This window comes from Vulpes vulpes, chromosome 8 (assembly GCF_048418805.1).
Source record: "Vulpes vulpes isolate BD-2025 chromosome 8, VulVul3, whole genome shotgun sequence".
NCBI lineage: Eukaryota > Metazoa > Chordata > Mammalia > Carnivora > Canidae > Vulpes > Vulpes vulpes.
The window spans coordinates 92,541,573-92,554,435 of NC_132787.1; the positions used below are offsets into that span (position 1 = coordinate 92,541,573).

At 52.8% G+C, this 12,863-nt stretch overlaps 1 protein-coding gene across 7 annotated transcripts in view; it reads right to left on the minus strand.

Moving 5' to 3' along the window:
- Positions 1-12,863, minus strand: part of EFR3B (EFR3 homolog B) — a 92,794-nt gene that overhangs the window by 13,890 nt on the left and 66,041 nt on the right. For 3 of the 7 annotated variants that reach the window (XM_072767520.1, XM_072767514.1, XM_072767513.1), the window contains exons 6-16: positions 10,858-11,007; positions 9,453-9,587; positions 8,908-8,986; positions 7,634-7,769; positions 7,173-7,334; positions 6,245-6,356; positions 5,811-5,862; positions 3,932-4,104; positions 3,344-3,419; positions 2,504-2,665; positions 1,193-1,324 (exon numbers count right to left, since the gene is read on the minus strand). In XM_072767520.1, coding sequence (XP_072623621.1) covers positions 1,193-1,324; positions 2,504-2,665; positions 3,344-3,419; positions 3,932-4,104; positions 5,811-5,862; positions 6,245-6,356; positions 7,173-7,334; positions 7,634-7,769; positions 8,908-8,986; positions 9,453-9,587; positions 10,858-11,007 — 1,369 coding nt within the window. The remainder of the gene's footprint in view (positions 1-1,192; positions 1,325-2,503; positions 2,666-3,343; positions 3,420-3,931; positions 4,105-5,810; positions 5,863-6,244; positions 6,357-7,172; positions 7,335-7,633; positions 7,770-8,907; positions 8,987-9,452; positions 9,588-10,857; positions 11,008-12,863) is intronic. The other 4 variants (XM_072767518.1, XM_072767515.1, XM_072767519.1 and 1 more) reach the window with 2 other exon arrangements.

Consider the following 12,863-nt stretch of genomic DNA (forward strand, 5'->3'; position numbering starts at 1 on the left):
AGACATTATATCATTCCACCTTTATACTTTGGAATGTTTATTTATTTATTTATTTATTTATTTATTTATTTATTTATGATTTTATTTATTTATTCATGAGAGACACAGAGAGAGAGGCAGAGACACAGGCAGAGGAAGAAGCAGGTTCCATGCAGGGAGCCCGACATGGGACTCAATCCTGGGTCTCCAGGATCACACCTTGGGCCAAAGGCAGTGCTAAACCGCTAAGCCACCCAGGCATCCCGACTTTGGAATGTTTTAAAACATTTAAAAACATGTCTTTTGGGGACAACTGAGAACATTTGATTATAGACTGGGTACTACATAATACCAAGGCATTATTGGCAACTTAATTAGGTATGTTAATAGCACAGTGATTATGTAGGAAGGTGTCCATATTTTTTACACACAATGCTGATGCAGGTAGGGTAAAACAACATGAGAGCTGAGATTTGCTTTAAAATAAGAAAAAGAAGAAACAGTAAAAGGGGCCAAGGGAAGGAGGGGAAAAATTAGAGAGGAAGACAAATCATGAGAGACTCCTGCCTTAGGAAGCAAAGGGTTGTGGAAGGGGAGGTGGTGGGAGGATGGGGTAACTGGGTGATGGGCATTAAGGAGGGCACATGATGGGATGAGCACTGGGTGTTATACTATATGTTGGCAAGTTGAATTTAAATTACAAAAATATAAAATATAAAAAATTAAATTAAACATTTAAAAAAAAAGAAAAAGAAAACGAGTTAAAGAAAAACGGGGAAAACCTTCCTAACTATTTCATCTGCACGATAGCTATATGGATGTTCACTGTTCTACTCACTGCTTTGGTGATATTTGAAAACTTTCATAATAAAAAACTTAAAAAAAAAAACTAGAGTTAGTCCCAGATGACATGAGAGGCATGAGTGGCTGGGTTTCTGGGAGTGGGGGCGGCACAGAGCAGCAGGAAGTAGAGGCGGGCAGGTAGCAGGTGAGGAAGGGGTACTGGTTCCTGCCTGTGGCGCTCTCCATCATGCTATGTCCTGTCATACAGGAGGAAAGGCTGCCTCTAGTAACTTCTCACTGTCCCTAGTCATTCCACCAACCCTTCCTCAATGCCTAGACTAAGCACAGGGGCTCAGGTAATTAAGGAAAAGTTCTGGGGAAACTGAAAGCCAAGGGCCTCCTGAGCTCTCAGGGTCACGAGAACACCAACCTCATGGATGTGCTGGCAGAAGGCAGGTACTGTTGTGAGCTGGCTGATGAGGTTCAGGTAGGCTGCGCCCAGTGCGTAGAGGGCACAGCGGTTATACACAGGCAGGTTCTCTTCATTGACCTGGGCCACGTCCTGTGGCGACACAGAGGGGCCTGGAGTTTTCTGATTGACAAATTATACTGGTGCCGCACTCTCCACCCAACCTCTTCCAACCTTCTGTAGAGAGGGCCCATCTCTCTAGACTAAGCCTTTTTCAGCATTTGTCCCATAACCTCCCAGGAGACAGAAGTCATCCTCAGTAAAGCAGAAGTGAATCATCCTTAGAACAGTCCATGAGCTGGGAGCTCATAAATACTTGAGTAGAGGGGTGATGACCTATTCTCTACTTTGCAGTGCCAGCTTTGGTGACCTTGACTGTCTAAACCCTCATCGTTAATCCTACCTCTAGGATGCTGTGTCCTTGAATATAGATCTTGAATGATTCTTGGGGGGACTGGGCTGGTTTGCTAAACTGGGTCCATATGTTAAGTTGAAAGAGTTGCAATAGTTACTAGGGATTGGGACACAGAGGAATCTCAAATTCTAGAGTGAAGACAGTCACAGCAGCTGGGTTGGCCTTGCAGGATTTAACACTGGTGGCCTAAGATTCTCTACCACTGAATTCCCAGGGTTGCCATCATTCCTGCTCCTAGGTAGGATATGATGCCACCTAGCTTCAGGACCCTGGACACCCCGGTCTCTTCAGGTCTGAAGGACCCACCCCAATTCTCAGCATCTTTGAGAGTACACTTCCACCCAGAAAGACTCTGGAAGTCTGAAGCCTTATGTAGTGAAGCACTGGCTAAGAGTCATGAGAGAGGCTTGTTGAATCTCCAGATCTCCAGATGTGGGGAGAGAACTGGGAATATATATTTTTCATAATGCTTAGAATAATTCTAAAACACAGCCAACCTTGGGAACCAGACGATCTTTAGAAAAGTTTGTTTTGGGATCACTCGGGGTTTATGAGCAACCTCTTGGTATTCTTGGAGTCTCATCCAGACCTTGTGAGACTCAAAATACTAGGGACTAAAGGGTGTTTTTGAAAGACCCTGTTCCTTGGGTCTCCTTTAGCTGGAGGGATGGGCTAAAGCCATGAATCAAGCATTCTTGGGTGGTTCCCCAAACAGAACCATGGCTTGTGGTCTCTGGAGGAATGGGCAAGCATGGGTGCAATATTCCTGGGCTCTGGACAGTTAGTTGTTGAGCAGCCACAACTTGGTGGTCCCCTGCCCCAATCTCAACCCTATGAGATGCCCACCCAGGTCCCACCTGAACAGCCAACACCAGGCGGATGAGGTCTACCACCACCTCCTCATTGGCCAGCTCAATGCTGATGAGAGCCAGCAAGCCGTAGAGCGCCTCGTAGTGCTTCTGTATGTTCGTCTCCTCCTTACAGCTCAAGTAGATGTGTCTGTAGAGCTGCTGGGAATGCTGGGTGTGGGGGAAGGGGGGGGAAAGTTCGCAGTGGGGTGGGGGTGGAGGCAGGAAGGGCAATGAGAAAGAGAGGAAGACCAATCTGCAGGTGGCACAACAGCTGTGTGTACCCCACCTCCACCTTCAGGGAGAGGATGCCTTCTCTCTCTCTCTCTCTCTTAAGTTTTATTTATTTACAGGTAGTAAATAAATACAGGTAGTAATGCTTACACCCAATGTGGAGCTCAAACTTATGACCCTGAGATCCAGAGTCTTATGCTGTTTGACTGAGCCAGCCAGGCACCCCAGGGAGAGGATGCTTTTAAAGCAGACCCCAGTGGAAGCAAAGGTGCAGGACGCATTTAGGGAAGGGTGAATGTAGCGAAACCAGCATCAGAAGCTGCTGCCTAAACTCAGCTGTGTTTAGGAGAACACAGCCTGCAGCTCAGCTCCGGCTAGGCTCACCAGCAGGTGCTCCCAACTCTGGCCTCTGTGTTGGGCTTGACCCTGGGGGTTTGCTGCCCCCCTGCCCCACCCATGGGTCAACTGGTCTTCCCGACTAAGCATGCTCAAAGAGCAAGCGAGAGAGCAGGCCTGGCGGCAGTGGTCAGCACTGACTTAGGGGGCTGGGAGGTGGGGGTCCACAGAGCCTGGCCCACCTGGGCTTCACTGGGGCTTGAGGTCACACTTGCTAACCTTCTTCATGAAGACGGTATCCTGTCGGGAGCACTTGTCCACTTTCAGCTTCAGGACCGAGATGTCGCTGAGGGTACTGAGAGGGGACATGAGGGGCTGCCTTAGCCCTGTGCGAGGCCAGTCAGAGCTCATGTGGTGTCACTGGGTTTCATCTTGACATTGTTAGTTGAGTCACAGCCACACTGTGCTCTGGTTCTTAGACCAATCTCCACTTTCCTCAAGTTCTCATCCTCTCTCCTGCCCAATTCTTGTTGCTTTTTCTTAAATCCTGATCCAGAGTATTCTCTTCCTCCCTTCCCTCCTCCCCCAGTCTTTACGGATAAACCTGCATCCCCTTCCTTCCTCCCCACCCGCTAACTCCATTTAGTACCTGCTCTTGGTCTCCCCCATGTCCAATCCATCCCCAGGCTCCCTGGGAAAGGTGACCCTCCATCTCTCCTGCCCCCATGGGACCCCAGGGTCAATGTCCGGGATCTGCTCCTGCTGGTTCCCACCAAATAAGGGAACTGTCCTCTCACCTGGGTGTGAGGCCTATCGGGAGTCTTCTCCCCCATCACACACCAACTGGAGGGGAGACCCCAAGTTCACCTGATGGTTGAGAACTTGTGGCGGTTGCCATGACGATCGATGAAACTGATGAGAATCTCTAGAACGAAGAGGCGGATCTCTGCATCCTCCATGAGGGCGGTGGAGAGAAGGCGGTCAAGGAAGTTGCTGGGCAGTGCTGACATCATGTTGTTGCACTGGAAACCTGTGGATACCTGCAAGGGAACCCAGAATGCCCATGCTTAGGAATGCTGGCCCTCCCGGTGTAGGGAGGCTCTCATGCACCCAATCTCTCTCAACATCTCCCAACGCAGGTCCTCTGTCCTCCACCCTAGGCCCTGGATGCCTGATGCAACTTTTTTGAACATGCCAACAACCACCTAGACAGGTCTTAGGTTGTTAAAAGCAAGCAAGGGGTAAGCGCAAGAGGGGAGCAGGAGCCAAGGAGCCTCTGAACCTAATGTTCCCGCCATCTAAGCGCAGCCAGTGAACGCTTACCACAAACACAATGTTGCATTAAGAGCGTGGACAGTCACAACGACATGGAGAGATGGTGGAAGAGCATACAGTTGGGCTGAAGAACCAGAACCCACACACATAAAACAACCATTTTGTTACATCTCTTCTACGTAGCCTTACTGGGGGTCTTCTGGTTAAAGCCAGCGGGCATCAGTAGACACATCATATATGATGTTGTCAAAGCATTCACAAGCAGCAAAACATATTTCTTGTTGAGTTCATATTGCAAAAACAATGCCTTTGATGATTCAGTAGGCCCCAGGGGATCTAGCAAAGCCTGGTGGCATCATTGGTGAACATCAGCTGAAGGATATGAGTGTACCCCAAACTGTCACCTTGATAAGGAGCTGAATGCAGTGAGAGTAATGAGAGTAAGCTCAGCAGAAATGGCAGGAGTACACAGACCAAGGAGGTCACCAGACGTGGGCAGTGCCCGCATAAAAAGCCTTTATAAAAACACAATGACATGAACGGTGTGGACTCGGGACAGGGAATGTATGGGAGTGACAAGGTGACAAGGTGTGAATGGGAGTGAGTGGGGTGTGTGTTTCAGTGTGACTGAACAGAGACTGGGGCTATGGGATGAGATGGGGAGTCGGGGAGGGGAAGGGGACTGGGGATTTCCCACTGTTAGTCTGAGAAGTGTGAAATCTGAAGGCACATCAATTGTACACTGCCACCTACTATTTGAAAAGGAGCATTTCTAGAAAATTCTTCTTGTGATTGTATGTGTGACTGGTGAGGGTAGATGGAAATAAGGACAACCATGAGAAGAATCTAGTTGTGAGATGTCCAGAGCTTAGGTGGGGCCGTGTGTAAGAATAGTAGGGGAGGGGCTGTTATACACAGATTCCAGGACCCCCCTGGGACTGATAGCTCCGAATCTCTAGGGAAGCTATACCTATTTTAACAAGTTGATCATGGAGATGGCATTGGATTGGAGGATAATGAATCTGGACTCCAGTGATGGCTGCAATGATGTAAAGAAGAGGAATGTAAAACCCTGATGAAGGCAGAGCTAGTGGCCAGGGGACAGAGGTGAGAACAAGTGCGGAGGAGCAACAGGTGGAAGGGACCTGGGGAGGTACTTGGAAGGTGAAAAAAGGCAGGAACTAAAGATGCCATCCCAATTCAGAGATGATGTTTGACAAGGCTATCAAGAAACTTTGTGAACATTAGGAACAGTATCCAGCCTGCTCTGGGTGACCCAGCTCTGTGGATACCCAGACTGCTAGAGTGTAAGGCAGGTTGGATTTCAGCCCCCCTATTCATTCACCCTTTAGGCTGGGCATATTTGTGCCGTGTGCAACCTGAACCACTGTATATGGTAGCCTTCTCTTGGTCCCTTGGAGGAGCTGCCTCCCGTAGAGGCAGAGCAGGAATGGGGACAGGAGAGACTCACCTGAAGGAGGGATTTCAGCAGCATAATCTGGGTCAGCCGGTTCCTGTTCTCTCTGTAGACCAGAGACACAAATACTAGGATGGTGATGTGGGCAGAGATCCCATGCTTCCCATGGGCCCCTTGTGATTAGATTCTCCATGAGGCTTGTTACCCAGGACTCCAATTGACTTCGAGGGCCAGGAAACAGACCGGAGAATTATTGGCTTGCCTCAAAAGTAGGAGGTAGCTATTGGTAGGGAAGCTTGAGGAATTGTTGTGGGACCCAAGGGCCCCACTAAAGCCTGCTGAGGGATTCGAGAGTAGAAGAAGAGAAGTGGGGGCAGGACCAGGAAAGTTAAAATGGAGAAAGGAGTCAGCGAGAAAACACAGGAAGGGAAGCTGGGGTGGAATGTGGGCCGATAGAGGAGAAAGGGGAGCAAGGCTGGTAGGCTTACCCTGTTTTCCCTGTCTCCATGGGATGGTGCAGGGAAGGCAGGGGGACCTTGCTCATGATGAAAAGGATCACCTCGGAGCGCTGATAAGTAGGCAGCGTGCTGGCAAAGGAGCCTGCAGGAAAGGGATGGGGCCCAGGTGAGGCTGCCAGCTGCCAGGGTCTGCCCTCCACCCTTCACCTGAGCAAACCACTGCCCAGAGCGCCGGCTGCGTCTCTAGGGAGACAATTAAGACGCAGAGGGAGAAACCTAGACGACGCCAGGGGACTCCCGGGCTCCGGCTCCTTCCCTGGTCTTTCCGCAGGCTGTGGTGAGTGTCTCGGGGAAGCAGAGGGGAGCGCCCGCGGTGCTAAGCAGGGAGGCTCTGAAGTGAGGAGCCCTGCACGCTGGAGGGGTGGAGGCCCGGTCCCCCGGTCCGCAGCCAGGAGCGCACCCACGGCCTTCTCCCTGTCCTCCCTCCCGCTTCTTCTCTTCCTCGCTCCTCCCCTCCAATCGCTCTAGGGCGGAAGCATCAGACACGCCTGACCCGGGGGCTTGGGTGCGGGAAGACTTCGCCGCTCTCAGCCTGTGATCGGGAGTCCAGCCCGAGCAACCCCGCGGACCTCGTTCCGTGCTCTCCCTCAGGCCCGGCTCAGGCCAGTCCCAGAGCTGTGGGCGCCGGTGACTGATTCCATCTTCTCCGACGTCCGCGGGGAACACAATTTGAGCCGACGACCCTCTTAGAGCGCCGGGGCGTCGTGGTCCCTGCGGCGGTGGAGGCTGCCCCCTGCCCCGCCCAACCCGGACTGACCCTGCAGCGCAGGCCCCGCCCACCGCCCGGCCCCGCCCACAAGGCCCCGCCCACCGCCCGGCCCCGCCCACAAGGCCCCGCCCACCGCCCGGCCCCGCCCACCGCCCGGCCCCGCCCACAAGGCCCCGCCCCCGGTCCCACCTATGGTCTTGATGACCGCCTCCTGGAACATGCGCTCTTCGTGCTCCTTGATGATCTTGGTGCCCAGGCTCATAGCCACGTCGTAGCTCCCGGTCAGGGCGTAGTCGATGCTGAGCCGCAGCTGCCTCAGCAGAGTGTTGAACATCTCCAGCACAGTGGGCCCTGGGCGCAGCCGGGGTCGGGGGGTGTGTGGAGTGAAGGGAAGACCCGAAATCCAGGGCTGGCACCTCCCCCTCCCCCCCCTCCGCCCCCCGCTCATTCTCCCCTGTCTTGCATTCCAGCCAGAGGCTTCCTCTGCCCCCACACCTGCCCTGGTTGACTTCTTCCGAGGAAAACCGTCTCTGACACCTCCCTGCGCTCCCTTGCCCTTTTCTGGAAGGCGGAGGCAGCTTCCCGCTAAGGGCAGTGCTTTGTATTTGGAGGCTTCCCGGCCTCCACGCTGTCACTCAGCGCCCCCTTACCGACAGAGCCGGTGGCGGCGATGACGGCAGCTTCCGACAGGACCTCCACGATGCCCGCCCGCACCGTGGCCGCGCTGCGGCTGTTGGCATCCAGGTGGCTCAGGAGCTGCTGGATAACCAGGTGGGAGTGCTGCGGCTGGGGGGAGGAAGACGTGCTGGCCCCAAACAGCAACCCCCACATGGCCTCTGCGCCAGGGCAGCCCTGGGACCCAAAGGCTGGCATGGACAAGAGTGAGGTCCTGAGGCCAGTGGGCGCGGGAGGTGGTGCCCAGATTCCATCTCCTTAGTGTCCCCCCACCTTGGTCCAACAGGAGCAGAGCCCCATCCCAGTGATGACCTCTATTTCCAGAGTTGTCCTGGGCCCTTCCACTTCAAGGGAGTCAAAAACTAGTTTAAAATACTGTCTTTTCATTGTTCCCGGGTCCCAGGTCATACTGATAAGGGCCCCACAGGCTACAGGGTTAGTCCAGTGCTGCACAAAGTGTAGCCGAATTACCCTGGGATAGTACAGAAATTGAAGGTAAGCACTAGTAAGCAATGTGATGATGCTGATGATGAAGCCCGGTATGGTCTGTGGGCTTGTATTTTGCATGAGTTTTCATTTACTTTTTCTGGGAATTCTTTAAGATTTTTAAAAAAGATTTTATTTTTTTTAAAGATTTTATGTATGTATTCATGAGACACACACACACAGAGAGAGAGAGAGAGAGAGAGAGAGGCAGAGACACAGGCAGAGAGAGAAGCAGGCTCCATGCAGGGAGCCTAATGTGGGACTCGATTCTGAGACTCCAGGACCACGCCCTGGGCCAAAGGCAGGCACTAAACTGCTGAGCCATCCAGAGATCCCCAAATTCTTTACTTTTTAAAAAATTTATTTGAGAGAGTGAGGAGAGAGCTCAGAGGGGAAGAGAGGGAGGGAGAAGCAGGCTCCCCACCAAGCAGAGAACATGATGTGGAACTTGATCCCAGGACCCTGAGATCATGACCCGAGCCAAAGACAGATGCTCAGCTGACTGAGCCACCCAGATGCCCTAAGAATTCTTCTTAATTGTATTTTATAAAGTATTGATCTGTGCTGGATCGGAAATAAAACTGAAACCCGCCCTTCCTCACGGCTAGATCAATGAAGCGGCATGTCTCGACAAGTAGGGGCTTGGAAGAGGTCACAGAGCAACCCTGCTTTCTCCTTTAGCACATTGTCCTGCCCCCCTCCCCCCGCCACCCCGAGATGTCCTGGGCTAGGGGTGAAAGCTGGACCGAGGGATCCACCATACCTGAATTGAGTACATGATGATTTTAAAGCAACGGATGGCGAACACCTTGGGTTCCCAAAGAGAATGGTTATCCAGGTGGCTGTGAGGCAGAAAATATGGGGGGATGGCTGTAAAAGGCAAATGACTGAGGGAGGACAGGCAAGCTTGAGGGAGAGGGACCTCCTGAGAGACCCAGCCCCTGGTTTCGCTCCCAGGTAGCGAAGGTTATAGGTAGCCCTGAGGGAAGGGGATGAGGGACCCCGGGGCCGTCCCGGCGCAGGAGCTGGAGAGAAGACAAGGACTAGAGTCCCACAGCTGTGGACTCAGGAGTGAAGCTGGGCACTGTCCTTCTGTTCCGGGGGGCCTCCTAACCAGCACCTCTCCCCAACACCGAGCTAGGCCACTGTGGGGTAGCTTCTGCTGTCACGGTGCAGGGAACACAGGCACAGAGGACCATCTGGACACAGCACCACCGCCAGACACCTCCTTCCCCTCTCCCCAAATCAGCCAGCAGGATGCCAGCACCTGAGACAGTTCTCTGACGGCCAGGGGCGGGGGGCACTCACATGAGAACAGGCTTGATGGCATTCTTGATGTTGCCAAAGGCAGCCCGGCCCAGCAGTTCCCGAAGGCACCTCTCGGCCAGCTCTGCTGGGTTCTCTTTCTCCTTCTCTGGTGCTTGGAGGGGCGAGGGCGAGCGGCTATAGAAACAAGCAGTGTGTGGGGGTAAGGGGCAGCCAGCAAAGCCGGAGGCAGGCTTCGTGCAGCCTGCGTTTCTACGCTGCATCCTTGCCAGCGGTGGCACTAAGACAGGCAGGAATTTTCCGTGGGCTGAACGAGATAATGTAGGAGATATCTTGGCTGGTGGAGATGAAACAGGGTAAAGAAGCCCAGGGTAGAGGAAGATCACGGGAGAAGGGATCCAGTTCTCTTTCTGGAAAGCCTTGAGGACCTGTGTCCCCCACGGGAAGGGCAGATAGCCTGCACATAGTGGGCCTGGTGAGGCTCGGACCGAGTGCCTCCATGCCCCGGACCTCAGGAAAGAAAAAGATGGGGTGTGAAGAGAGGGAGGCAGAGTAAGAGAAGGCATGAGTAAGTGGGAGAGAGGAGGAAGAAGAAAAAGAAGGAGGGGGGGGAAAAAGAAAGAAAGGCATGGAGGTTGGCCCAGGTGTGACTCAGTGGTACCTAAGTGTCAGGGGCTGGGCCGGGATCTGGACAGAGGAAGGAGCCTCAAGGTCTCCGGGAGCGGGAGCGCGGAGACCACGGGCGGAGCTGGTCGGTGAGGCGCAGTTCCTCGAAGGGCCACCAGGGGGCACTTACTCCCCCCGCCCGTCCCCAGCCGCAGAGGCTGCACGGAGTCGAGTGCGGGAGGACCTTGCTCTGCGCGGACAGCGGGACAGCGCGGGGCACAGCCCAGGTGCACAGGGGCACCAGCCTTTCCCTGCGTCCCGCTTCACAGTCGGGGAGAGCGAGGCGCAGGGACAGACTGGATCCCCCGACTGAGGGCTCCCAGATTAAAACGCAGGACCTGCAACTTGTGTCCTGTGGCTGCTGGCTGGTCAAGAGGGTTTTAAGGGGCTGAAATACCATTAGGAAGGGAGGGAGGAAGGTAAAGTCCTCAGTAACTGGAGCCAGTTGACTTGGCCTGCTGCTTTCGGGGAGACAGAGATAAATAACCTGATTCTTGGTTCTGTGTGTTCTTACCAGCACACACTTTCGCTCAGGGAGTCCAGCACAGTTACTGTCTTTCCCTCCGGATGGACGCAGACCGTAGGGGGTACAGCAAGCTGGCAAAAGGCCAGACCCAAGGCTCCTAGGGAGCCGGCCTTGGGCTTATTGCAGAACAAGCCACAAAAACCACGATCCCTGGCCTTTTAGTTAGGCTTTACCAAGCAGCCCAAGCCGTCTGGGTCCCCAGCGGATGGCAAAGGCAGCCGGTCTGCTGCCCAAGCTCCAGCCTTGCCTGCTTACCTCTCAGCCTCTTCCACATGCTGCAGATTGAAAAGCAGTGATGGGACAATTTTGTCCATGTGCTGTGGGTCCCAGATATTGGCTTGCAATTCATCGTTCACCGTCTTCCTTACCACCCCTTGCAGACCTTTGATGCCTGACATTCTGATTCTGTAAGAAAAAAAAAAAAGGCAAAATGGAGCCATGGAATCCTCAGGCCCTGAAAGGCCCAGCTTCTGTGGCCAAGGGAGGAGCATGGCGTGGGGACTGGGGATGCGCTCATCCATCTAAAGGCAGAATGGAGCCCACCTTCTACCCGTCGTGTGACTCAGCCTCCTGGCTGGCTGGTTTCCTGTGCTAGTGGATGCGAGCCCAGGAAGCCACGACCTCTGGCCCATCCTGGAGATTGCCAGGTGCCCTTGCCTGGGACCACACGGGCTTCTCCCTGATGCTGCCAGTTGCCCCAGGCTCCTCCTCTTTAGTACCCTGCTGGGTTTGTTCCCAAGATATAAGGCCTCAAAGTACTGCCAAGAACTGATGAAGCAGGATCCAGGGCTATGAGTAAGTTACAGCAGGGAGGGGATCTGGATGGAGAAGCATGGTGCTGCCAGACTCTGAGCCCAGAGAGGTCTCAGCTGGGGCTAAGCTGGCTGAGAATCCAGTAAATCGAGTAATAGTGCAGAAAAGGCCCCATTCACCCCCACCCCCACTCTTGTACCTCTGCAAGTTCCACTGTGCTGACCAAGGGTCCTTGTGGGGTGGGGGGTGGGGCTCTTTACTGGTTGTGTATTTCAGCCCAAAGTCTCTTTTTTTTCTTTTTGCAAACTTTTTTTTTTTTTTATAATAGTCACACACACAGAGAGAGAGAGAGAGAGAGAGGCAGAGACACAGGCAGAGGGAGAAGCAGGCTCCATGCACCGGAAGCCCGACGTGGGATTCGATCCCGGGTCTCCAGGATCGCGCCCTGGGCCAAAGGCAGGCGCCAAACCGCTGCGCCACCCAGGGATCCCAAACTTTTTTTAAATTATAAAATAATACATACCAATTATAGAAAAGTATAAAGAAGATTTACCCCTATGATCACCATTCAAAGAGAGCCTTTATTGGCATTTTAGTGTCTTTCCTTTCTTCTGTGCATAATACATAACAGAATTAAGAACCTGTACTGGCTTTTTCTCCCCATAATATTCCATCATAAGCATTTTCTTATTATCATTAAGTCTTCATAAACATGCATGATGTACTGTCATAAGAACTTTCTCAACCAGTCCCCTGTTGGTCATGTGTTTCAAACTTTTTGCTACTGTAATAATGCTATAATGGACATCACCAGATAAAACACTTTATAACATTACAAATCATGGCCATGAGTGGAAGTAATGAATCAAAAGGTGAGAAAGGAGGGGCACCTGGGGGGCTCAGTAAGTTAAGCAACCGACTCTTGATTTTGGCTCAGGTCATGATCTCAGGGTTGTGAGATGACCTCTGTGTCGGGCTCCATGCTCAGCAAGGAGTCTGCTTGAGATTCTCTCTCCCCCTCTCCTACCTTCTGCCTCTCCTGTGCCCCCAAAAAGTGCATTTCTCTCTCCCTCTCTTGCGCTCTCTCTCTCTCTCTCTCTATATATATATATATATATATATACACACACACACATGCATGCACTTATTTACAAGTCCCAGGGGTTGTTCTGGGCTCTGGGCTCTGCCAAGGCTATGAATGAACAACAGAGGGGATCTCAGGGAAAAAGGGTGCATGGAGGCTGTAGAAAAGAGAAACAGAAAGAAAAAGGATGACTGATGCTAGAAACACCTGTCACCTGGCAGGCCTTCCTTTCAGGGTTGGCCTGTGGGTGCTAATGGCACTGTCCAGTTGCCAGGAGGAAACCTCAGCCACCCTCCTCCTGATGTGCAGCACATCCTGAAGCTGTTAGAACACAGAGCTAGCTACGTATGCTTCTGCGCCTTCCCCTACTGTGTACTGTGTGTGTGTGATTGTACATGTGCTGTTGCACGTATGTGTGATTATG